The 26703-nt window shown below is 42.0% G+C and overlaps 1 protein-coding gene across 1 annotated transcript in view; it reads left to right on the top strand.

Annotated features, from left to right (window-relative positions):
• Amph (amphiphysin) overlaps nt 1-26703 on the top strand; it is a 123707-nt gene that overhangs the window by 20062 nt on the left and 76942 nt on the right. The window contains exon 2 of the mRNA XM_090332602.1: nt 17864-17944. Within this exon, the coding sequence (XP_090188728.1) occupies nt 17864-17944 (81 nt within the window). The remainder of the gene's footprint in view (nt 1-17863; nt 17945-26703) is intronic.

Raw genomic sequence — 26703 nt, 5'->3', positions numbered from 1 at the left:
TCCCTTCCTGTCTCAGTGTTCAGCATTTTGCTATCTATCTATCCATCTATCTGTCTGTCTAATCTGTTAGCTATCATCTATATCTAGTATTTACTCTCCATTTTCTGTCATCTATATCTATTATCTATCTCCTGTCTAGCTATGATCTACTCTCATTCATCTATCTATTTTTCAACCTGCTTCTCTATTATGTAGCTTCTGCCATTCATGTATCTCATCTTACTGCCACCAGTACCACCAACATTATCATTACAATCGTCATCACCATCATCACATCATTATCACCATTATCATCCCTCCATCTACCTTATAGCAGGTAATAACACTGACTGATATGGAGAGACTGGCCCAGGTCCTTTAGGCTCTTGGCTAAGGGAGAATAACTGCCTACAGCTCTGGCCCGTTGTCCAGGGCATCATGTCTAATGCCAGGAGGACTTGCTGACCTCAGGTTTGATATGCAGGCTCTCTAGAGTATGAGCATAGGGACCAGGTGGTATTGGTAGGTGTTGTGAAGAAAGGGATTGAAGTTTAGGAGAAAACCATTTAAAGTAAAGGGCTACTATTTTGCTTTTGTGCACTGTGAATTTTTAAGGGGCAGATATAGAATGTGAGAGTTCACACAGTTATGGAAGCACAAAGACTTATTGTTGTAGATCTCACTGTGGGAATCCAGGATTAGAGAAATGAGCCTTTTACTATTCATATATGCTAAGTATTGTTTAAATCTTTTGGTTTTTCTGGCCCCTGATATGGGAAGGAAAAGAAAGGCATGAACAATTAACAACAAAGATCTTGTTAGGGGCCGGGAGTTTGGCCTAGTGGTTAAAGTGCTTGCCCAGCATGCATGAAGACCCGGGTTCGATTCCTCGGTACCACATACATAGAAAAAAGCTGGAAATGGTGCTGAGGCTCAAGTGGTAGAGCTCTAGCCTTGAGAAAATTCCAAGGACAGTGCTCAGGCCCTGAGCTCAAGCCCAGGACTGGCAAAAAAAAAAAAAAAAAAAAAGATCTTGTTATTAAGCATTGCTTTTTAGACTGGGAAGCAAGTCCAGAGGGCATTTTATGTGCATAGAATTTGGAGCAGTACTCTAATGAAAATTTGTAAATATATTTGAACAGAAAAAGTCACACCAATAATGCAGGCTACACAGGAGGCAGATAATTGAGGATTTTCTTTTGAAGCCAGCTAGGGCAGCAACGTCAGCAAGACTCTATTTCTAATGAATGAGCAAAATGCTTACCTAGAGGTAGGGTTCAAATGGTAGAGTGACTAATGTGAGGAAGAAAACTAAGCAAGAGCAATAGTAGGCCCTGAATTTTCAAGCTCTAATTACCAGTACATATGCCCCAAAAGTCAGATGGACGTGATGGAGATTCACATGTAGTGAATTTGAGGCACACTGTTTCTTTGGAAGTGAGGTGCTGATCGTATATACTGTCCGTCTTTTTGCTCTTGTTTAGCTGTAGAGGTCTTCACATGATCAATTTCAATGATTCCTTTCTTCTCTAAGGAATTATTCACAATATACCCTAATAATGGTAGCCACCACATAGAATTCAGCCTGTACTTATTATGTATGTTGAATTACTGAACAACAAAGGAATTGTGGACTCAAAGTGGTTGGTTTGTCATCTGTACTTTGAAGCTTTTGAGTGCCATTCTCTAAGAATGGTGCTGGAAGGGGAAGCAGAGCTAGGAGTTAGTGGCAGGGGGAATTCGGGTTTCTGGTGGACCAGTGGGCCAGTGGAGTGGCCCTGAGAAGACCCCTATCTGGGGGCCAAGAGTGGCTTTTCCCGTGTGTGGGACTGTGTGTGGGAGCAGATGTGACTGCTCCTCTTCCTCTGGTGGCCACTGTACCTTCTAGAACACTTAGGACCAGCAAGGGAAAGCAGTACAGTGGAGTTGGGTCAATAATCAGAGTTAACAGTGAGAAATCATCGTTTACAGCTGTTTCCTGTCCTCCCTCAGTTTTTACTTTTTTTCTTGTAGGTTTAGAGTTATCATTCTCAAACTACAAACTTCCACGCATGTTGTGTGTGTCTCCGAGGGCTGCGTAATATGATGGATGTCTCAACAGATTGGCTGCAGGTGACATGAGACTTCATTTGACTTCTATCAAATTAGGCAAAAAGGAGATCTTAAAATGAAAAAAAAATAAAAAGCCATTAAAAATCATAAAGTGTGGGCTGGGAGTGTGGCCTGGTGGTAGAGTATTTGCTAACATGCACGAAGCCCTGGGTTTGATTCTTCAGTACCACATACACAGAAAAAGCCAGACAGAAGTGGTGCTGTGGCTCAAGTGGTAGAGCACTAGCCTGGAGCAAAATAAAATAAAATAAAAAGCGCAAGGACAGTGTCCAGGTCCTGAGTTCAAGCCCCAGGACCGGCAAAATAAGTCAGTAAAATCAAAATCATAAACTGTTACTTATATTGACATAGAATAGATTTATGATTTTGAATGGCTTAATAAATACTTGAACTACTTTTTCTCTTATACTGTCACAGTATATTACTTACATGAACTCAAACTCTTGGGGAATTTATTTCAGTATGAAAATGTCCCCGTATTGTACACACTTTTATTACGTCTGCTCATCTCTTTTATCTGCAGAGAGCTTGTTTTAGTTTGTATGCTTTGGGAAGAAGGTAACAATCCCCTTTGCAACCCTCCTCCCCCGCCCTCCCTCCTCCCCCTGCCCCAATCCCAAATCCTGCAGCTCTTCTTACTTGTGTAGCTAGTAGGCTTTAATGACTCCAGGCACAGTGGGTTCTTGCTGAGCTTTCTGACTTTGTCCAGTTGGATATGACGTCCTTCTGGGAGAATGTGAGCTGGCTTGAAGGAGGGGCATCCCCAGGGAAGATAAAGGGTGCCCTTGGTTACAGGCAGAAGTGCCAGCAACTGATCTGGGCTCAATCTCCATCATTAATTACCAGCCCCAGCATGCATATACCTGTGGTCACTCAGTGACGTCTGCAGTGGAGGCACAGTCGTGTTTGTTTCAAACATTGTTTGTTACATCAAGAGAAGGCAATTTGGCTAGCTCACAAGAGACTTCACTGATATTCTCATCCATTCATTCATTTCTTCACCTTCCTTTTCCTCTATTTCTTTCATTCTCTCCTTCTTGCATTCCTCTTCCTCATTTCCCTTTTTATTTTGCACTCTTCTTCCCTCCTTCCCTCCCTCCCTCCCTCCCTCTCTCTCCCTGCCTTTTCCTCTCTCTGCCCCTTTCTCTCTTATCTCCTTTGTCTCACAAGTGTTGGCTGTATTCTGCAGTAAGTGAACAGAGTGCTGTGTTTAGTGCTGGTTTGCAGGAGAAAAATTAAATTCCCTTCAGAAAGCTTGTTGACATCCCAGAATTCTTTGCAGCTGTCTCCTGCTAAGAGAATTCTTGCAAGAGAATGAAGTACAGTAGCCAGAATGTAAAGGCATTGCAGTGAGGAGATTGTACTTTTTAAAAAATTTTTTACTAGGAGATTGTATTTCTAAACATTTGTGTATGGAGAAAAGAAGAGTAGAACTGGAGAAGAGAAGACTGGAATGGACAGAGCCAGGCTGAACGAGGACAGAAGCTCCGGGAGCCAGTGAATTTCTTCCCTACAGGCTATTTGAAAAAGTGTATGCCAAACCAAAGAGTCTGTGTACTCATCTACATATGCCTAGCTCTTGTTTTTGTTTTCTTTTTTTATAGTTTGGGGGTATGATTTTCTTAGTAGCATTTCAAACACAATAAAATCTAGTGATTTTAAATGTTTTATTGGAATAAATTAATTGCACAGAGGTTTCACTGTGACATTTACGTACCTGCATATTGCTCAAATTCATACCACTTATATTACTCTTAGTGCTTTCTCCCTCTCCCTTGCCCTCCTCCCCCCAGCCCCTCCCCCTCTGTTCTCCCCCCCTCCCCTGTTCCCTCCCTCTCCCTCTCTCTCTCTTTGTGGTGCCAGTCTTGAGCTTGAACTGATCTTCTTTTGCTCAAGACTAGTGCTCTACTGCTTTAACCACAGCTCTGTTTCCAGATTTTTTGGTGATTAATTACAGGAAAGTGTCTCATGGATATTTCTACCTGGGCTGGCGTTGAACCTTGGTCCTCAGCTCTTAGCCTCTTGAGTAGCTAGGATCATAGGCTTGAGCTCCTGGTACCCAGCCCCTTCTTTTATTTTTTCTTTGCTTTATTAGCTTCCATTATATTACTTTCATTCATATATGTTTATATATTCATTAATATATTCATTCATACATATATATTCATATGTATTCACATATGTAATGTATTTCTAGCATATTCACATACTAACTTACCTTTTCCCTTTCAAGTTTTGTACTGAAAATAATAATCATCTGCTTATTCCAGCTACATAAAAATCCTGTTTTTGCATTTCTTCCTATTGATATATATATAGACCAGGAAATAAAAGGAAAAGGAGGCAGATGATCATAATTCCAAATGGGTCATCTTTAAGGTACAGTAGTAGCTCCTGCTATCACTGGGAACACATCATGGGCCTTGGAGGGGATACGTCATTAGACTTTTCTGTTTTATGCATGAGGAAACGAATTCCACAAAGGCCGAGAGGGAATAGAGTCCAGATCTGTCATCATCTGCCCAATATTTCCCTTGCATTAGACACAGTAAAGCATTAAGTAGGAATTTCTGAGTGTTGTGTCCTATTTCTTCAGCCTTTCCTTTTGAAATACGAGTGGAAAAGAACAGTGAGTCACCCCCACATCCCTTCCTCCTTTTGTCATGGGCATCCCCAGTTGGTAAATAAGAGAGAACTCAGGATTATCTGGGTGTGTAATTTATCATTTCCTGGAAGGCCTCAGATGGTTCATTCCAGGGATGCCCAGGTGGATAAATATGAAAACAAGAAAAATAATGAATAAAGAACAGCAGCATATTTATCAAAAAATTGCCATAATTTAATATCTGAGGCTATTAAATCAGACCTGGGAAGGGCTGCTGTGTGGAGAAGGGATTAGCTTCGCTCTGGGGAGATGGACAAGACAAACCAATAAAGAGAAATTATAATCACGGTTCTACGAGGTCAGTAGGAGGAACTTGTCTTATTCTATCTTTTTTTTTTCTTTTTCTTTCTATAAATGAGACTTTTCCAAAGTGGTATGTGCTCTTTTGGAGGGTTTTGTGTTTCCTCAGTGTTGGATGGCCACTTCAGGGGTTTGGTTCTGAGTTCTGCTCTCACAGTAGCAGTCTAGCCCTGAGGCTTACAAAGTATTGGTTAATCTAGAAGGAATGAGAGGGAAAGTGACACTGGTGCTGGTGAGTATGCAGAAAGAGAGAGTCGTGGACACGGCATTCCTTCTAGGTTAAGGAGGATAGGCCAGGTGGCCACTTCCTTTTGCCTTTGACCTCAGACAAATGTTCTGTATGATTGATGAGGGGGAGAACAGAAGGTGACTGATGGGTGAGGAGAGGATAGGAGTTCACTGCCTTCTGAAGACTTCTCTTGGAATCTTGGCATTGGCACATATTTTATGGGATCATCATAATTTTCCAAGTTAGTATTTAATGGTATGAATGATAGAGTCTAAAACTACAGAGTAGACTTAAGTATTTTTTGGTTCTGTATCTTCAGTGCTTTTGAAAGGTTCAGAGATGAAGGATACAACAGGAACCTGGAAATATTAGGATCACTTATTCTCTCCAATTACAATGAATTGTCTACCTATGTATCTATCTGTTTATCAATGTATGCCTGGATCTATCTATCTATCTATCTATCTATCTATCTATCTATCTATCTACGTCATCATCATCATCATCATCATCATCATCATCATCATCTATCATTGTTTATCCATCAACTTTCTACTCATCCATCTATTCTGTATTTTCTATCTATCAATCATTCCCTCTATCTATCCTCCATTGTCCGTCATCTGTCTACCCATCTATCTTCTATTTTTATGTGTGTGTGTGTGTGTGTGTGTGTGTGTGTGTGTGTGCCTGTCTGTCTGTCTGTCTGTCTGTCTGTCTGTCTGTCTGTATCCATCCATCCATCCATCCATCCATCTCTACCAGGACAGAAGTTTGAACCCAGGGCCTCCAGGTTGCTTAGCTAGTACACTGCTACTTAAGCCACAGCTTCTGCCCTCCGAGCTTTTTTCTGGTTATTTCGGAGATTATTGTGGACTTTTCTGCTCTTTTGAACAGTGATCTTTTGCATCTCAGCCTCCTGAGTAGCTAGAATTACAAGTGTGAACTACAATGCCTGGTTGTGAAATGTATTTTTATAAAATGTTTTTATTCAGGTAAGAGCAGTGAATGAAAAATTTGGAAACATTAGAAAGAAGAATTAAAAAAATTACCTATTTTGAATGCTAGTGTTGGTTCATACCTCTAATGATAGCTACTCAAAAGGCTGTGTTTCAACTAGCCAGGACAGAAAAGTCTGTAATACTCTTCTTCCCAACTAACCACCAAAAACCCAGAAGTGGGGCTGGGCTCAAGTGGTAAAGCCCTAGCTAGCCTTGTGCAAATAAATAAATTAATTAATACATTAATAAATTAATTAATTAAAAAAATCTCAAGTATAGCACCCAGGCTCTGAGTTCATGCCCCAGGAGCAGCGCGCGCATGTCCATGCCACACACACCCACACCCACACACACACACACACACCACATACACACCCAATTATACATATGAAGGTGAGCCAACCATTTCTGTTCTGTGGGGTTTTAGTTTGTTTCTGTCATACAGTTTTTTCTGCATAGCAAAAGCTATATGAATATCAACTGTAGCTGTGACTCTGACTCCCTCTCTCCCTCTTTCCCTCTCTTCCTTCTTCCCCCCCTCCCTTTCTAGCTCACATTTGGCTGAAATTCCAGTTTTCGATGTTTAAAACGTTGGTTTGGTTCTGTTGTTTGAGTGGGGCCACGAGAGGCTGCCGGCCAGATGGAGTGGGACCAGCGCCTCTGGGGGTGGGATTTTGTTAAATCACCTTCTCAGTTGTCTTACTCGTTGAGGCTGTAAGTATGCAGTGGCAGCCACTAAGCCGAGAGATGCCAAGGGAAATAGGGAGATATGTGGTGGAAGTAACATCACTTATTGTGGGAGATAAGATGAGTCTACTCTTAACTGTTGCTTGATTTATTCGTTCTTTAACGATCTGTTAACCACCAAAGCGAAGATGCTGTAACTCTGGGACTCAAATTGACCATCAAATTCAACCCAGATGGATTCGAGACATGATTCAAGTGGTAGAGAGCTTGCTTTGCAAGCCCAGAGTTCAAACCCCAGTAATGTGAACAAGAAACATAATGGAATCTATAGGCAGTCCAGTGTTGCGCTTGAAGTTGAGAGGCTAGGACCTGGATTTAGATCCTGGCTCTGCTACCTCACTGGCTTGGGGACTGTGGTGGTTATTTTACCCCTGAGCATTCATATTTCATGCTAACATGTAGGGCTTTTCCAAGCCTGACAGTGGAAACACTTGAACTAGTTTTTATGCAATGGATCTTCCTGGGTTGTGTAGGGTACTATATCACTTTACTCATCAACGGAATAAAGTACATGTGTGGACTGCCTGCCAATCAAATCTGTTGTAATGTGGCATGCATCGCTTTCAAATTGCCCTCCCCATGCCTGTGGTTCACACCTGTAATCCTAGCTACTCAGGAGGCTGAGATGCTAGGATTGTGCTTTAAAGTCAGCCCAGGTAGGTAAGTCTATGAGACTTTCACCCCTAATTAACCAGAAAAATAAGCCAGAAGTACAACTGTGGCTCAAGTGATAGAGCGATATCCTTGACCAATAAAGCTCAAGAAGAGGGCTCAGACCCTGAGTTCAAGCCCCAGGATCAACACAAAGAATAAAAAATAAAGTGAAGCCAGGTGCGCTACTCAGGAGACTGAGATCTCAAGATCAAGGTTCAAAGCCAGCCTGGGCACAAAAGGAGATTCATCTTCAATTAATCTCTAGAAAACGGGAAGTGGGGCTTGGCTCAAGGGTAGGGCAGTACTTGAGCTGTAGAGTTCAGGGACAACACCCAGGCCCAGGGGTAGGGCAATAGCCTTGAGCTGAAGAGCTGAGGAACAGTGGTAAGGCCAAGTTCAAGTCTCATGACCCACAAAAGAGAGAGAGGCCGGGGGCGGGGGGAGGGAGAGAGAGAGAAAGAAAGAAATGAAATTGTCTTTTTGGGTGCATTCTGAACATCCTTCCTTCACCCAGAGGCTGTTTGGGGGTTGAGAATGAGCCTTGCCATCAGAGTTCTGGGCTCCAATTTCTACGCAGGCCACTTGAACACTATTTGTGTCGAGCGCTATTATGTAAAATCTGTACTGTCATGGAGAATTACCATTTAGATTGAAGAAATGTAATTCATTTGTTTCAGTAATTTATTTCCAAGAAACTTATGGCCTGACAAATGTAACATCATTGGAACATTTTGGTTTTCTGTTTCATGAAAATTGCTTCTTCTGCTATATTAATAAAAGAAAACCAAATAAATAATACCACAAAGGGCAGAAGTGCTGCTTTTCTGACACCTTTTGTTCCATGGCCGGAAGCAACCTCTCGGTGATTATTTTGCTTATGGCTCTTTATCTGTCACAGCCCTGAGCCCAGAGTTGCCTTTCAGCTCAGGACTTTCTGAATTTTAACCTCTTTATATCCCTTCCCTTCCCTTCCCTGCCCTGCCCTGCCCTCTCTTCCTTTTTTTTTTTTGGTTCTATTTTGGTGGGATTAGGGTTTGAACCCCAGGGTTTTGTGCTTGACAGTTGCTCTCTTACTTGAGACAGATTGGCTGCCAACTATGATCCTATCTCTGCCTACCAAACAGTTGGGATTACAGACTTGTATCACTATGCCCAGTTTTACTCAGGATTTCTTGATTTAAGAGGGGGAAGACAGAGTTTGCTATGAGAGGAGCCAGGCCTTGATCATTAGCTGGGAATGTGGCTGCCCAGTCCCGAGTCATATGTTCAGAGCTGGCAGGGGCTCTCATGGTTCATTGCTCAGCCCTAGCATTGCTCCAGATGGTACAGACCAATGCGGGGCTGTGAAATGACTGTGGGGCTAGCACGTGCCTGCTGATGGCCCTGGTTGCAGATACCATCCAGGCTTTCGTGTGTGACGCTTCAGAGATAACATTTCCTAGCCAGAGGGTTCACTTTAATGAATGTGCGGATTTCTAAACTTTCTAAAGTCATGTAACCAGCTGCACTAATGCACTAATGCACTCCTCACTAATGACACTGAACTTTTGAAGGCAGCTCTGAGGTGGTAATAATATATATATTTAATTTTTTAAAATTAGAAGCCAGCCATGTGGGAGAGCACTGAATTCAAAGCTTAGGTGCCAGGTGGGGAACCAGAGCAGGCTGCACACAGCACAAAACAAAATCAAGCAAATGTGTTACGCTTACTGTCATAGATTAAGAGCAAGTTCTCTTGAAGAGGGAAGACCTACTGAGGGGAGCATCCCGGCTGAGGGGAACATGGCCCTAAGTCACATTATGTGGCTAATAGCCCTGCAGGAGTCCCCTGTGGTCCTTTTGAAACACTGTAACAGCTAGCTTATGCCGTATAACAGACCACCCCAAAATGTAGTAGCTTTTCTCTGAAGTAGAACTATGAGTGCCTGTTTATAGGCTTAAAATTTGAGTCACTTGAAACGTTGGTCCTGAAATCTAAAATCAGACACTGCTCATCGGGCTTTAGTACTTACTTCCACACAAAAGGGCAGACTCAGCGGTCAGGGGACTCTAGGGAAACAGTGTTTATCGTTTTGGGTAATGGCCAGAAAACGCTTCATGGACATGAGAATCTCATTGATGCAAAATTGCTGAATGTCACTGAGCCAAAAATTTGAGATTAATGCACATATTTTGGGCCAAAAAAATATGACAAATCACATTGATTTCTCTCCTGTGAAGTGGTTTGCAGTAGCATCATTTTACTAAAGCATTTAATTATGATGGCCTCATTAAAATGCAAATGAAACAACCAGTCACCAGAACCCAATCAACAATCCATAGCACTTAAGCGTTTGGAAAGTTCGTAGCCCTCTGCTGTAAGAGAATTGGGGAATACTAAAAGGTATCACACATTTCTTTGAATAACCAGTACCCAGGGCTTTTCTGCATCTACCTCCAAGGAACAGATTAATGACTTTAGTTTTTGCACTTACCTGAGATGAGATATCCCTGTCTCAGTATAGAACTGGCATCCCAATTCAGCGCACAGATGAACTGTAGATTCCACCCTGGGAGAGGGCCCGAGATTCTGCATGTATAGTGAGCTCCTAGAGAGGAAGCTGCTGCTGCTGGAATAGGGACTCATGTTCTGGAACATGGATTTGAGGAGAAAAGGAGAGTGCAGTCTGGAGACAGGTGTTGTCCCTGACCCTTGATCCAGTCCTGTATCTTTACATTGTTTTCTATTTTCTGTCCTTGGTCCTAAGCACCAAGGTCCCTGTGGAATTTGATTTCTCTATGGACACAGGAAGTTAGTTGTTTTGCTTATTTGAGCTATGCTGAGGGTTTACAGAGGAAATCATCTAACTATTTCCATATAAATTTTAGAGCGTGTATGTCAGATCCTGCTGGGATTTTTTGATGTTTATTTTGCCTGTGTGTGTGTGTGTGTGTGTGTGTGTGTGTGTGTGTGTGTGTGTGTTTGAATTTAGAGTCTGGATACTGGTTCTTAGCTTTTGTTCATTCAAGGCTGGTGTTTAACCACTTGAGCCACATCTCCACTTCTAGCTTTTTGGTGGTTGACTGGAGAGAAAGACTCACAATCTTTCCTGTTTGTGCTGGCTTCAAATTTAGATCTCAGGTTTCTGGCATGAGCCACTGGTGTTCAGCCAGATTTTGGTATTGAGTGCCTTGAGTTTTCAAAGAAGGTGTCTTCTTCATCATTTCAGTTACATTGATGGGGGGCTGTTGTATGAACCTCATAGGCAGTCAGTTCATGCTCTTTCTAATGCCTTCAATCAGACACCACAGCATCCCACTAAACATTTTTCATCAGACAGTGAACCTATTGATTACCCAACAACGGGGCTTCTGTTTCTGAAAAGTGCTGTCATTGACAAAATCTCCTCATTGTGGGATTACTATTTTCAGGCTTGCTTATCCTGCACACTGGCTAGCTTAAAGAGAGTGTTGCTATACAGTAACATAATTAGCACAGTGTTTCTTCACATTTCTAGTTTTATTTTTAAAAAGCATACAGATTTTATTGAACAATATAAGATGCCCCAACTCAATCTAAAGAACAGCCTGTGCACAAAAATGTGTTTAACAACAGAATTGTACTCGTGCATCAGAAGGTGCACTATTTGTAAAAAAATAGGACTTGGAAAAAAATTATGTGAAGTGAAGTAAGTCAGAGATAAAGGAACTTTTATACATGGAAGCTAGAGTTAGCTTACAAACTCATAAGTAAATATGTTGAGTGGAATGCTTTTATATATAAATGTCTTAATTAAAATATGAATTTAAGGGAGATCTCAAATAATGTAATTCCTCAGAAAGGCAAAAAATCAAAGTTCAGCAAAACAAACACCAAGAAATGGGCCCTTAAAAGGGGTGGGATATAGGGGGGAGGGAAATGGGGACCAAGACATAAGAAAGGGTATCAATGTATGTGAAGTAATGTGCCTTCTATCTGGTGAATATAATCTAACTCTTCTATTAATTACAATAAAAATATATGAAAAAAGAAAGGGGTGGCATAGAGTCAACAGGAAAGGAATAGATGAAAGAAGAGGAGAAGATGGGGAGAATGCAGTGAAGAATCCAATGTACATCCCACAAAATTAAGAAGAGTGAAGGAAGGGTGCATAGGGGAGGGCTGGATGAGAGAGTTGAGGGGTGATCAAGATATATTTTAGTCATAAACTGCTTTATTAAGTGGTAACTTCTTTGTACAATGACCTAAAGATAATCATAAAAGAAAAAAGAAAAAAAACGTGTTTAATAGTTTCTCCTCTTTAATAATTTACTTCATGCTGATCTTCATGCTAAAAAAATACCCTCAGCTTTGAAGTCACTCCGAATGTCTAGTGAAAAGTAGAACCGACGCCAGTAAAGATGATGGCAAGAAACGAGGGCTGGCTGGCCCTCCTGCTTGTACTGGCCATGCTGCTGGCACCTGAGTTATTCTGGGAGTTATCCCATTACCGGGTGATATTTGTGGATCTACAAAAAGAGAATTGCTTACAAATAATGTTCTTAGTTAAGATTGTTCCCAATTTTATTTTTCAATTTTTTTGTCATTGTTCCTTTACTGGGGCTTGAACTCAATGCCTTATGTTCTTGCTTGGCTTCTTTTTTTTCCCTCAAAATTGGCATTTTAGCACTTTGGGATTTTGCTCTGGTTACATGGAGATAAATATCTCATAGATTTTCTGCCTAGGCTAGCTACAAATTTCCATCCTTAGATCTGAGCTTCCAAAGTAGCTAAGATTTACAGTAGTGAGCCTTGAGGGCCAAGCAGGTGGTTTTATTTTTATTTTTATTATCATCATTATCATCATCAGCAGCAGCATCATCATCATCTTGATTATATTGGTATTCTTGATCATGGGATACAGGAATATAAACAAGAGGAAAAAACATGACAGTCAGGGGAAGAGTGAAACTTTGTTTTTGTTTGCATTGGGAGCAGGGTAGCCTCTGGGTTAGGAGCCAGCTCTGATACCAGCTTGTCTGCTTTGCCTCCAGGCTGGCTCACACAGTAGCTGTTCAGTACGATATAGTGACTTCATCTCTGATGTCCTCACAGCTAGTTCCACCCTCTGAGCTGCGTGGCTTCCTAAATAAAAAGAGACACATCACCGTAACCAAACTCACAGGAGTGCTGGGGTCATTTAATACATTGACCACTGTCTGATGTGTCTTCCAAGTTTCTGTAGGTGAGAGCTCCTAAGTGAAGGAATACTAGAGAAAAAAAAACAACAATAACAACAACACCAAAAAAACCCTTCCTTTCTTCTTAGAAGTATCCCTCAACTGATGACTCATGGAGCTATCTCATGGCTGAGGCAACCTGCCTCTGACATCATTCGCATGGATTTATAGACAGGCTTGCTTTGCGCTCTCTCTCTCTCTCTCTCTCTCTCTCTCTCTCTCTCTCTCTCTCTCTCTCTCTCTCTGTCTCTGTCTCTCTGTCTCTCTCTCTGTCTCTCTCTCTGTCTCTCTCTCTGTCTCTCTCTCTGTCTCTCTCCCTGTCTCTCTGTCTCTGTCTCTGTCTCTCTCTCTCTCTGTCTCTCTCTCTCTTTCTTCCTCTCTTCTCCTCCTTCCCTCCTGATCTCAAGCACTATCCCTGAAATTTTGTGCTCAAGGTGAGCATTCTACCACATGAGCCACCACTCCACTTTTTACTTTTTTTTTTTTGGCAGTTTAGTGGAGTCGGAGCTGGCTTCAAACTACAATCCTTAGATCTCAGCCTCCTGAGTAGTTAGGATTACAGGCGAGGGCTATTGGTGCCTAGCTTGAACTTTCATCCTACCAGAATCAACAGCTTCCCTAACACTTGTGCTGCAGGGCCACATTTTTTTTTTCCAGTTGCCCATTCACCTTCTCTTGGTTCAATGTGTAACTGACACCCCAAAATCAGCCTGAAAACCTGTGGGAGGTGGAAGCAACGAGGAACAGGGTTGCTCTCTGGTGAATTGATGGGTGGGAAACTTCCCCGACATCTGTGGCTATACGCATTTGCGGAAACTTTAAAAAATGTAATTTAATTTGATTGTAAAGATGATGTACTGAGGGGTTACAGTTATATAAGTAATGTTATAAGTACATTTTTTTTTGCCAAACATTTTTACCCCCTCCCTTGTTTTTCCACACTTTCCCTACCCACCCCGCCTCCCCCCAAGTTCTGAGCCTCATTTCCAAATAGTGTCTTGTGGGTATCGCTGTGGCGCTGCTTCACCCTTTGTCCTTCGTCTCACCATTTTGTTATTTCCCTTCCCTTCCCTCAGTCAGATAAACATACCTGTAAGACACAGGGTACCAAGATCGAAAACTGTGACAACAGGGAATAAACCAAAGGGTGTGTGTGGGGGGGGGGGAACGAAAGAAAAAAAAAAACAACTTCACATAGTACATTAAATTTAAAACAAAAAACAAAAAAGACCCCCTTGTTACCATATCTTGGCTGTGGATTAATTGAAATGAACTAAGGAGGTTGGGGGACTATTGTATCATCTTTTTTTTTTTTTGCCAGTCCTGGGGCTTGAACTCAGGGCCTAAGCACTGTCCTTGGGGCTTTATGAAGACTAGAGCTCTACCACTTGAGCCACTGCACCACTTCCAGCTTTTTCTATGTATGTGGTAATGGAGGAATCAAACCTGGGGGGTCTTCATTCATGCTAGGCAGGCATTCTACCACTAGGCCAAACTCCCGGCCCCTTCCATTGTATCATCTTGTGCAGTCTTGATATAAGGCAAATTTCTTTGAAGGAGCCATTGGACAAGGCAGTCCTAGTCCACCTCTGAACCTCACGCAAAGGGAGGAGAATCAGAAAGCTTCCTCTGAATTCTGGTGGACACCTTGGACCCTGGCACCTGGACTTTAAAGGTTTCAGATTTCGTGGAGGAGTTCTGAGAAAAGGTGGCCCAGACCAGGGAGAGGAGAGCCAAGGTGCCAGGAGTGCAAATCCGCTCATGTCTAAGAGACCAATGTCCACTCATATTTTCCCACTGAGAGTTTGTGAATGTTGGAGTGTGTAAATTCTCTTGGTTGTATGTTATTCTCAGAATTTTAATGTCGAAAGGCTCTGAAATGAGACAGAGGCTGTGAGACTTCCCTCTGTCTATTCTGCTAATTCTTTCCCAGAATTAGCAGTGAGGCTTATGTCAGCCTGTGAGGCTTTTGAGGACACGAAGGCTATTGTATTGTTGAAAATCTGGGCAAAGGCTGTTATAATTGTACAGAAATAAATCTCCCAGAAGACAGTGCGTGGACTCAGGAACCACACTAAATGATCCAGGTTTGGTGATTTGTCTCATTCCTTCCCAGTGAAGAAGCACGTGGATTAACTTGAATTATCTTATGAGTCTGGAGGTTTATGGCACCCAAGCCACTTGCTTGGTTCCTGAAACACAACCAGGAAGTGGGCCAAGCATCACTACCCTGAGACAAGGAAACCACACAGTGCATTTATAATGCAGCTGGACATGGTGAGGTTGTACTGACAACCCTCCTCTGACTGTCTCCTTGATTTTTATTGAGTCTGGCTCAGGGAAGCAGGAATCCCCCAGGGGGATAGCTGGTCTTGTCTGAACCCTCATCTCCTGCATGAACCTCCCTAAGACAACCCAGGAACCAAGCCTGCCATGTCCTTGTAATTATTCCTTTTGTCACCATGTTGGGCTATGCATGGACCTGAGCCTCTGTCTTCCCCGTGGCCTCATCTTGAACTTTTTCCTTGTCTTCATCCTTTGCCCTTGCCAGTCACCCCATTGTTTGCCTTATTGGACTGTTTTTTTGTGGATTGGGGTCTCACTTCACCAAGGTTTGACCTATTTTATTTTTTCTCCTTTAGTTAACAGGAGTTACTTTCCTGAGAAGTGGAAGATAGTGAATTTTTCCTTCTAATTTCTAATACCAACTACTGTTTTGAAATCAGCCAACTTAGTATTCCATTTCTCACTTCAAATTAAATGCTATGGACTCAGTATTTAATTGTTCCCATGTCATTTTTATTTAATTTTATTATTGTGCCAATACTGGGTTTTGGACTCAAGTCCCTGAGTTATTTTCTTGTTCAAGGCTGGCCCTCTATCACTTGAGCCATGGTTCTATTTCTGGCTTTTTTGTTGATTAGTTGGAAAGAAGAGTCTCTTGGACTTTACTGCCTTGGCTGGCTTTGAACTACAACCCTTAAATCACAGCTGTCTGAATAGCTAAGAATAGCCTTATGATAATTTTTCCTCTTATCTATCCTTCCTCATTTTCATCTCATAAGCTGTTTAGCACATCTTGTATTTCTTAAAGATTTGTCTTATCTGTTCTTTAGTAGGTTCAGTCAATTATTGCCTGGCCTTTAAAAATATCTCTTTAGCTGGGCCTCAGCATGCCAGTCTCCATCTCTTCTAATTTGTCTTTAAAACTGCAGACATTGTCACATGTCTCCCTCAGTATTATCAATTCCTTAGGCCTCCGTGATCTACACAAGAAAATTAATGTCTGTCATTAACCACAACCACCACCACCACCACCACCATAATCTCCTCCTGCCTGTCACACTAGCCTTGTATTCTACAGTTCCAGATCAGGTCACACACTAATCCCATCACTCCTCCCAGCCCCTAATGCAGCTGGGGTTTCCTGAGCCCCTTGCATGTGCAAGTCTTTTGCAAATCTGATAAAAACCCTTTCCTCTGATTCCTTTCACTAGCACTTGCATCTATCTCAAGGGACAATGCCTAGTATGAGGAATTAGGTCCCAGAGTTAGAAAGTATTTGAAGTGTTACTATTCCTTTTGCCTGTTGGATGGGTCTCTTTCTTGTTTGCCTCCATAACTACTGGGTAAGCTCCAACACCTTCTAAGCAGTGTGTCCCTTATCTCTGCCAAGCAATGAGCTCCTTACCTCTACCAATAAACTGAATTCCAAAAAATCAGGATGGCAATATTTAGGGAAAACACATTTTTTTTTGGCAGTACTGAAGTCTGAACTCAGGACCTCAAGCGGGCTTGGCCCCACCACTGAAGCCACATCCTCATCCCCATTTATTTATTCTTTAGGTAAGGTCTTATGTTTTGCCTGGGGCTGGCCTTGGACCTTGATCCTTCTACTTGCGCCTTCTGAATAGCTTGGATTACAAGTGTGCACAGCTAGCCCTGATAAGTTTTAATGCTCACCTATTTATTTGTTGGCCAACAGATGTTTGATGATGTTATAGGGAAGTGTGCATTTCTAGGTAGCAGTGTTTTGGGAATTTGTTTTATTGAATGCGTTGGTGTTTTAGATACAAGATATGAAGATACCAAACCCATTCACGGCCCTCAGGATTCTTTTCCATCCTCAGTTGACTTTCTGATTGTTTCCAGAAGTTGGTTTTTAGTACTGCCTCTGATATCCCAGGCAAACAAAACTATTCAAATCCCATGCCACCTCCTAGGAAGGAAGGAGGGAGGGAAAGAAGGAAGGAAGGAAAGAAGGAACTGTGACACATTCCTGTTCATTAGAATATGTAAATACAATATGTAAATAACCCCCACGAAGTATTCTGGGAAGATTTCACTTCTAAAGAATATGACTAAAAGCACACACAGAATTTGTTTTGTGGACCTATTTTGCCTGTTCTAGTTTATGTATATTTTTTAGGATCAATGCCCGAGCTATATTTGATCCTCTTTCTTTGTGTTTTGGGATGACAAGTGGTAGCAGAGACCTGTGTATCCCACAGTCTCTTTTGAGTGTGTATTGAAGAGAATGCTGGAATGGGAGCATATAATACTATCCGTAGAGGAATATTTGTATGAAATAGCTTTGATTTACTGTTTTAGCACACCATCGAGTACCTGGCATGCATCAAACATTGTGCCACCTGCATTGTGCCACCTGCTTTGCATTCAAAGACAAATAAGGCAGAGCCTCAGTCTGTATACCTTGCTTCCTGGAGGGAGCAGGTATATGAATGAATACTCCATAATGCAACCCTTACTCAGAATCTTACACACCCTATGGGTTGGTGAGTCTCTGATGAAAATCCAAGTCTATCCAGCTCCAAAGCCCCCAAACCAGGAAGCTTGCAGAACAGAAAAGCTACCCCTGTAGACACTGTTCAGAGTCTCAGTCTGCCGTCAGTGACAAGTGCATTTTCCTCAAAAGACATCATTCACTCCAATGGTTTTGTTTTCTTCACACACTAGGTCCTCCAGAAGCTGGGAAAAGCTGATGAGACAAAAGATGAACAGTTTGAAGAATATGTCCAGAACTTCAAGAGGCAGGAGGTGAGTCCCTTTGAGCTAGTGTCCGGAGTGGAAAGTAATTTCACTGAATGTGTGTTTTTAGGATATGGTATGGATTTGAAAGTATCCCCAAAGGCAAATATGGAAAAGTGTAATCTTATTGTGGGGAGCACTGGGAAGGGAAAAACTTAATCCAACTTCTGACGAGGCCTTTTTGGGAAATTGTGTGTGTGTGTGTGTGTGTGTGTGTGTGTGTGTGTGTTGAACTCAGGGTCTTGAGCTTTCACTGTACCAGTTAGCCACATCTCCACTTCTGGGTTTTTCCCTGGTTAATTGGAGATAAGAATCTCTTCGATTTATCTGCCCATGCCTCTCAGACTCCTGCATAGCTGTGATTATAGTCACGAATAACCAGTACCTGGCAAGTGACTGGTTTTTATAAAATATCAGTATAGTCCTCACAATTGAATACTAGTGCCTTTGTAAGAAGAGGACAGTGACAAGGGACAATATGCTCCTCTCCTTCTTGTCATTTGATGCCTTGATCTGCCTAAGGCTACTGCCAGCAAGAAGACCATGATGAGATAGATGCAGCCCTCATCTTTCACTCCCTAAACCAAAATTAATTGCTTTGTTTGTGGTCTTGTGCTACTAGCAACAGACAATGGACCAGCATACCTTATAGCCAGAAAACATTACAACTAAAGAAAGAACAGATGGGGTTGGTTTAACCTGAGGGGAACAATTGTTAATGCTGGAGATGCTTTTCTTTTCCTGTGGAAAGACAAAGCAGGAAGTGGGACTTTGGGGAGTGGGACTTGAGGAAAATGAGTAAGGACTTACGGAAGTGAATGAAGACTTCCAGAAGATAGCAGGGAACGTGAGCCTTAGGAGAGAAAGCCATACTTTGCTGCTCAGGACCTTTTCAGTTTAAAGGAAAGATGAGTTTTTGTTTGTTTGTTTGTTTTTTGCCAGTCCTGGGGCTTGAACTTGGGGCCTGGGCATTGTCCTTGGACACTTTTTGCTCAAGACTAGTGTCCTGTCACTTGAGCCACAGCACCACTTGCTGCTTTTTCTGAGTATGTGGTACTGAGGAATCGAACCCAGGGCTTCATGCAGGCTAGGAGAGCCCTCTACCCCTAAGCTATACTCCTGACCCAAAAGATGAGGCTTTTGAGCATTGGTCTCTCACTAGAGAGACGGTAAGCACTTTGGGCAAAATGATTTCGATTAGGGTGTGCTCCAATACCATGGGTTGAAAAAATTATCATTGAATAGCTGTACAAAGGAGGTTCCTTTTATGAATGTAGTTCATCTTGATCAGTGCCACCACTTTCAACATTAGCTTTATTATTTTAACAGTTTACATCTTCCTCAGGGGGTGACATTTTACTTATTTTAGCTAGTTAGCAAATCATTGTGCTGGTACTGGGGCTTGAACTCAGGGCCTGGGTGTGTGCTGTCCCTTAGCTTTTCAAACTCACAGCTGGCAGTCAACTACTTGAGCTGCAGCTCTACTTCCAGCTGTTGGACTTTCGTGCTTGGGCTGTCTTCAAACTGCAGTCCTCAGATCTCAGCCTCTTGAGTGGCTAGGATTGTAGCCGTGAGCCCCTGGCATCCAGCTGGAATTTAATCCGTGGAAGGTGAAAAGTAGCTTACTCATTTACTGTATTAAAGCATGGGTGAACATGTATTAGTCACCCAGTTGTGTGGCATGTCTGAGATCTTAAGTCTTTTGCATAATTTATAGTATTAAATGTTCCTGGGAAAACATGGCTATGATTCTATTGTTATGCTCTGCATTGTCTACAACCTGTGCAAATAAATTGACCAGTGGATCCAATCTCACCCGCTGTGATTTGGGGTGTAAGAATGGAGTCTCCTTCCTCCTAAGACTGTCAGGCTGGAAGCTGGATGTTCTGTTAGCCTGGGAGTGCTGCTGATACCATCATGAGGAGGAATTTACTGAAGCTTTTCCTAGATCGTGGTTTAAGAGGGGAAAGGACAGGGAGTGTTAGAACCCTAGAGGCAGGGGCCTGGAACAAAATGGACAAGGTTTTATCTGTGAAGTCAGGTCTGTTCACCAAAGTCAAGGTTTTGAAAATGAATGCATTGTATTTCAAGGCAACTGGGCCCTCATTCCAAGGGAAAAAAATCAGGGTATCAAAGCCCTTGAGTCAGTTATCTAGTTCTTAAGAAACTAGAAAAAAGAAATGCAAAATCAAATTGTAAGCAAGCAAAATGGATGCAAGAAAATAAGAGCAGAAAAATCAATTAATGTGAAAATAGAAGAACAACAGTGAAGAGAAAGGAAGCTAAAAGCTGATTCCTTGAAGAAAATCAATAAAATTGATTAACCTCTAGGTAAGACAACAAAAGGACAGAGGATCTCCAATGATAGAAAGGAAATAAAGGATAACATTTTGGACCCTTTGGTCATTTAGAGGATAATAAGGGAATATTACCATCAACTCTGCACTTAAAAATTTGACAACCACCGTGAACTGAGTTCCCTACAACCACAAACTCACCAAGGTGAAACAGGAGATCTGAATAGTCCTGTAACCATTAACGACGGAGAGCTTTCTGTTTAAAACCTGAGAAATTGGATCTTGAGGGCCAGATGGTTTCCCTAGAGAATTAGGCCATTTGCAGAATCATTTTCAGTTTTCCACATTCTTTTCCAGAAAAATAAGAGGTGGGTAAGTCTCATGTCCTAATTCTAACAGAACCTATTACACGTCTCTAGTTTCAAATCTGTGTTTATTGTTTTCTTGGGGTCTTTTATTCAGTACAATTCTGTCTTCTTCCTTGAGCGTGAAAAGCGTGCCTGCCACTGTCCTCTCCATTTTGCCCTTATATAACCAGCCCTGGCATGTGAGTCACTTCATCTCCTATGTGGCATGTGTCCAGTGGGTCTCCTGCTTTCTATCTGTGGGCTGACTCATATCCACAGCTCTTCTTCTTTTCTCTCCACGCAGGCCTTCTGCCCAGTGATTCCTTCCCACTCACCCACCAATCGACAGTTGCCTGGTACTCTGCCAGCTGAGTCCCCTCTGTATCACTTCCAGTTCTGTGCCTCCAAAGCCTTTCTCTCACCTTACTTCCACTAACTAACTCTGTGCACCAGGGAAATATGCTGCTTTTACGAGTTGTCACCTAATTGTGTGTGTGTGTGTGTGTGTGTGTGTGTGTGTGTGTGTGTGTGTGTGTTTAAGGTGACTTCTGTTCCTTTATACAATCCTATTTCCAGCTAGACTTCTCATGCCCAAAGATCTATTATTTCACTGGATCAAATTTCAGTTTGATTTAAAGCTTTGGATTTATATGAGCTGCATACATTCTGTTGATGAGTAAAGGGTTTAATGATGGTTGGTCCAGTTCTGCAATAAATAGAACAAGGTTTTGTTTTCTTTCTCCCATTTGGTGCCACAGATGAATTAGGCTGACTTATTTTATCAGTGAGGACAGATTTAATGGATGTGTTAGAAATGAAATAAATATTAAGACTATAGACAAGTGCAGAAAAGATCTAAGAGCCAGAGCTATTATATTATACCCACTGCCAGGCCCTCTCACAGAAGTCTACTGTATTAATCATGGTGGATTAGACTTGGGTTTTTTTTTGCCAGTCCTGGGCTTGAACCCAGGGCCTGAGCCTATCCTTGGGCTTTCTCAAGGCTAGAGCTCTACCACTTCAGCCACAGCACCGCTTCACGCTTTTTCTCTGTATGTGGTACCAAGGAATTAAACCCAGGTCTTCATGTATGCTAGGCAAGCTCCCAGCCCTAAACTTGTTTTTTTTTAAGGATATCAAATCAATATTATACATACAAAGCACGTCTTCCCATAAAAACACAATTACAAACCATGGGGCTTGTACCTGTAATCCTAGTTACTTAGGAGGCTGCGTGCCCAAGGATAGTGGTTTGAGTCTAGCATTGGTTGAAAATCTACTGGATTTATCTTCAGAATAACCAGCAAAAAGCTAGGCTGAAGGTATGGCTCAAAGCAGTAGAATACCAGTCTATTCAAGAAGCTAAACGAATGCTGAATTCAAATCCAAGCCTCATAAATACAAAAGAAAGAAGGAAGGAAGTGAGAGATGGAGGGAGACAGAGAGAAAAGAAGACAAGGAAAGAAGGAAGGAAGGAAACACTATTATAAAGGAGTGATAGTCCTTAGTGAAAACCTACTGGCCAAATGCCTTCACTATGTTTTACTAAATAATATATGTGACTTCTCATAAATTAGTTAAATTAAGGGTCTTATAGCCACTTACACAATATTTTTTTCCTACTTACTATACAACACCAGAAGCTTCAGGGGTCTTTAGAATAACTTGTAATAGATACGCATTAAACCCGGATAGTCCAGCCTCCGTTCTGAGACCAGGTCCATACACCTTCTTCCCCTTGTGAGGAAAGCCCATTGTGTAGTTTGTAAGATCTTCTTCAAATGAGTCCCTGATTGGCTGTTGCCATTCCAGTGCTGGGATACAGAGAATTCAGCTTCTCTCCTCACATCTGATAAGATGGTAAGCTTTTGCATCAGAGGTTTGCAGCTGGATTGTAGATTTGCATCTTCTGGTTTTACTGGTTTCTACCAAGATTTTCTCTCCTAAGTCACCCTGCAGTCTTGTAGCTGCTGTTGCTCTTGGAGTAGCAAACCTACAGAAACAGGAAGCCATGCATGTGTTTCTGGCATTTTATAAGGAGATTTGCACTAGAGCTGTGTGCTAGACTATGCACCAGCGCATTAAGGATTCATAAGTGACAGACACAGCGAAAATTTATAGTAGCTGTTACTGGCTCCTACTCTAGACTTTCACATCTGGTCATATAATTTGTTCTGTCCCTTGAGTGTCATCTTGGAATGTTAACAACTTACATATAAACCTGAGATTACACAGAGCCGGTAAAGGGAATCGTTTTCTTATTGCATGTCAGTTTGGATATTCACCTATACCTGATTTTTTTAAAAAGAAATAAGAATTATCCCAGCATTGCCCTTGGGCTTACTCAAGGCTAGAGCTCCATTATTTGAGCCACAGTCCACTTCCGCTATGTGGCACCAAGGATTCAAACCTATGGCTTCATGCACGCTAGGCAAGCACTCTACCATTAAGTTACACTCACAGTCCTGCACCAGGTATAGTCTGCTGAGACTTTTGGGGATTTTCTGTGTCTACCATTATGATTGTTCAGGGATATGGTTTGGGGACCATCTTCATTTTGTAAAAGGTAATTAGAAAGTCCACAAGGCTGTATGCACAGTTAGAAGTAGAAGAGCTCATATTTTAACGCCAGGCAGTGAGATCCCAGCACCCACTGCCTCCTCCACTGTGTGATAAGAATCACATAAAATAAAGCTGTGGAATCGTGCACTCTGGAGAAAAACAACCGGACAAATTTGGCATCGTTATTTATAGGCAGAGCTTATACCATGAGAGCACAGGGTGTCGTCATGAGTGAACCTGTCCCCTTTGGTTTTCTTGCATGCCTCCCTCTCATCATTGGCATCCCATCTCTGCACCTTAGGGCACAGAAGTGGCAGGAACAGGACTAAGCACAGAGGCTCTTGAGACAGACATAGGGATTCGGTAACCTAGCCTGCCTGGATTGGAACTCTGGGCAACATCTTAGCCTCTGTGCTCCAGTTTCTCATTTGGAGCAGCACAGCTTGAGACAGACTCCAGGGATGTAGGCCACAGTGTTCGATGCTATGATTGAATTGGTGTATTGAAAACTTCTATGGAAGGCATTGCTCAGTCATGAAGGAACCATTTCCCCAAACTCTTTTACTGGGGGCCAATCTCAAGTACCTGTGAAAGAGATCGAATCTTTAGAGAGGTAATTAACTTTAAATAAGCCCACCCTCCCACACAAACAGGAGAGAGTTGGAAAGAGGGGGAGGGGGGAAGGAGAGAGAGGGAGAGGGAAGGGGAGAGAGAGGGAGAAAGAAGGAGAGAGAGGGGGGGAAATATAGAATGTACAAAACAAAGTGCAACATATCTTTGAATTCCATGCAACTTGTATTCTGTGATGAGCTTACTAGCTCTGGAACGATGCGAATTTCTCTGGTTGCACACACAACAGCTTACCTTTTCCAAAAGATCTGCGCAGGTCAGTATAAACTCAAGGTGGTTGGCCTACAAGAACTGAAGAGAGAGGTTGTACGAGTATTAGTGTTCAGATTTTGTTTTGTTGACAGGAAGTACATTTGGTTTTTTGGTGGTTTTGTTTTCTGACTATAGATATTCCTTGGGACTTGATGTAAAAATTGATCCATAGATCTAAAATAAAATGGTGGAAAGTGAAAGACACTCTTCGTTGCTTCTCTCCCTGCCATCTATACCATCTCACTATAAGCCCAGAATGGTGATTTCCAACGTGTACTATCATTTCTTCTTTCTTGTTTGCATGCATTGATATCTACTAAAAAGACATTCCAAAAACTGCTGAAATTGTTTCATGAAATCAGTTGTTAACGACAGCTTCTTCTCCTACTATGAAGAGAGCCAAGCTACGAGACAGAAATGTCCATTTCAGACTTATTATTGCTTTTACCTTTGCAACACCAATTTCACAGCACCTGAAGTTATTCTAGGGAGAACTCTGAACAGCCACAGGGCTCAGATGCATAGCACCTTTGCTCATAAGTGGGTTCAGATATTATGCTTCATTAGTCATCTGTTAGCTGGGGTGCTGATGACGGCCTCATTAAGTCTCAACACTTCCATCATCTAATTTCCTTATAAGCTTCAAAAATGAACGGCACATTTATTCACACTGCTCTTGCTCTTGTGTTTTCCTGTCTGAACTCTGGGAAAAAAAAAGAGATCATAGCCAGTTTTAATTTTGATGTCTCACTTTGTCCGTTTTCAAGAGAAAAAAATGTCAGCAGAGGCCAAACATAGTCATATAACAAGGGGGAGGGTCATATGTTTCCAGCTGTAGATTAGATGAGAGGCATGAGATTGGGAAATCACAGTGTGGTGATGTTAGTCTTCTCAGATCCTCGCTTTATGTCTCTGGTGCTGCTGGCATTCCACCCGAGCCTCCTTCTAAATGCCAGCTCACCATGTCTGAATGAGAGAGACCATATAATGAAAAACATTTTCAAACAGGGACAAAAACATGAGAAGGTGTATCAATGAGCAAGAAGTAATGCATCTCCTACACGATGAATATGACTGTAACCTCTGTATACATTATCCTGACAATTAAAAAAAAACATATTTTCTACTGTGTGATTTTTTTCACCTGCTGTCTTTGTTTCTCTTTTCATAACCAAAGTTACCTGTAGTGATAACATAAGTTATACTTACCATATTTGGATAAGATGATTCAATAAGCTCTTGCTTAATACATGTTATACATCTAGTGCCTTAAATTGATTAGCCAAATCTACATTGCTGACTAATGATATGTCCTGGTTTTGGTTTTGCCACAGGGACAGGTGTCTTCCCCGGGGGTGCCTCACATATGCTGGGGGTTGTGTCCTATGAGTGGCTTATTTGAAATCATTTATTCTTTCTATATAATTTGTTCACAGTCCTATCAAACTCATACTTCAATTATGGCTTCTTTCTTCTAAGAAGTGGTTACTGGGATTCAAGTAAGGTATGAAAATTCTGCTTCTTTCTTGACCCTTGAGGCCTGAGGCAGAAGTATGTCTCAATATTGATGCATTGAAATGCTTCAGAATTTTATCTAAACAGTTTAGTCAATTTTCAAATGTCATTTGGCATACCTTAATGCAATCCTGGTTTTAAAGTAAGCTCAACACCTAGAGAATCTTGAAGCCCGTAGTAGCCCCTCAGCGACATGGTTCACTGTGAAGAAAGCCTTCCTTACCCTCTCCTCTGCTCTCACAGGGGAGTCATGAAAGTAGCTTTTGTAGCTATTAGTTTGAGTAAAGCAGCATATAAGAACCCAATAGGTGACTGAGGGCTGTCCAAGGTGCTGAAAAATAATCTACAAACCAGAGCTGCCTGGGAGCAGAGGTGGTGTGGGAGTTTTTCTCCTTCCATGCCTCGTTCTCTACATGTGTGCAAATAGCCAAGGAACCCTTGTTACTGAAGATCTTTCCAGTTTTATACAACATGGAAATACACTGAATGGAGCATGCAGTCTTTGCAGTGAATAGCAAAGATCTCTGAAATATTCCTTTGTGGATGTGCCGGGTGCATAGTTTCTCTTAATTTGGTTTTTAACTTGAGTCAAATCCTTCGAGGGTGAGGCAGTGAGAGGATGTACAGGAGCAAGGAAATAAAACAACAGCTTTGAAGTCCCACTCAGCAAGGAAATAAGAGGATTTTCTCCCGACTAGATGCAACAATTCTCAGACCTATATAGAGTTTTTCTTTCTCTTTTTTAATAAAAGTGTACTTTATGGGTGTGTTTGGTTAATTTTTGATACCTCCGTGATGGATTCTGAAAAGAATCTGAGTTCTTTTCCAGGCAGATAACTGGAGAGTTTGCATCCTGCTTTCCAACCCTGGGAGAGAGGCCCCATAGGATCAAGTGGGTGAGAGGAGCTGTAATGAGGAAGGAAAAACACTCCCTGTCCCTCAGGCTGTGTGGGAGGAAAGCATGGCCTGAGGGACCAGCTGGGTCTGAGAAAGCTGCAGCTCCTGACACACAGATAAATGATTCAGCGGCAACAATAAAAGACCTCTGGCCCAGTGGTGCAGTGGTGTTCTTCCACCACCATAGATACATAAGCAAAGAATTTTGTAGGTGGAAGATCCTTGGATCTTATCCCAAAACAAGTATTGCTAGGCAATTTAGACAACT

Source organism: Megascapheus bottae, chromosome 5 (assembly GCF_031878675.1).
Source record: "Megascapheus bottae isolate mThoBot1 chromosome 5, mThoBot2.hap1, whole genome shotgun sequence".
Lineage (NCBI taxonomy): Eukaryota > Metazoa > Chordata > Mammalia > Rodentia > Geomyidae > Megascapheus > Megascapheus bottae.
Note: the sequence above shows the minus strand (reverse complement) of the source record. Positions and strands in the feature narration are given on the sequence as shown.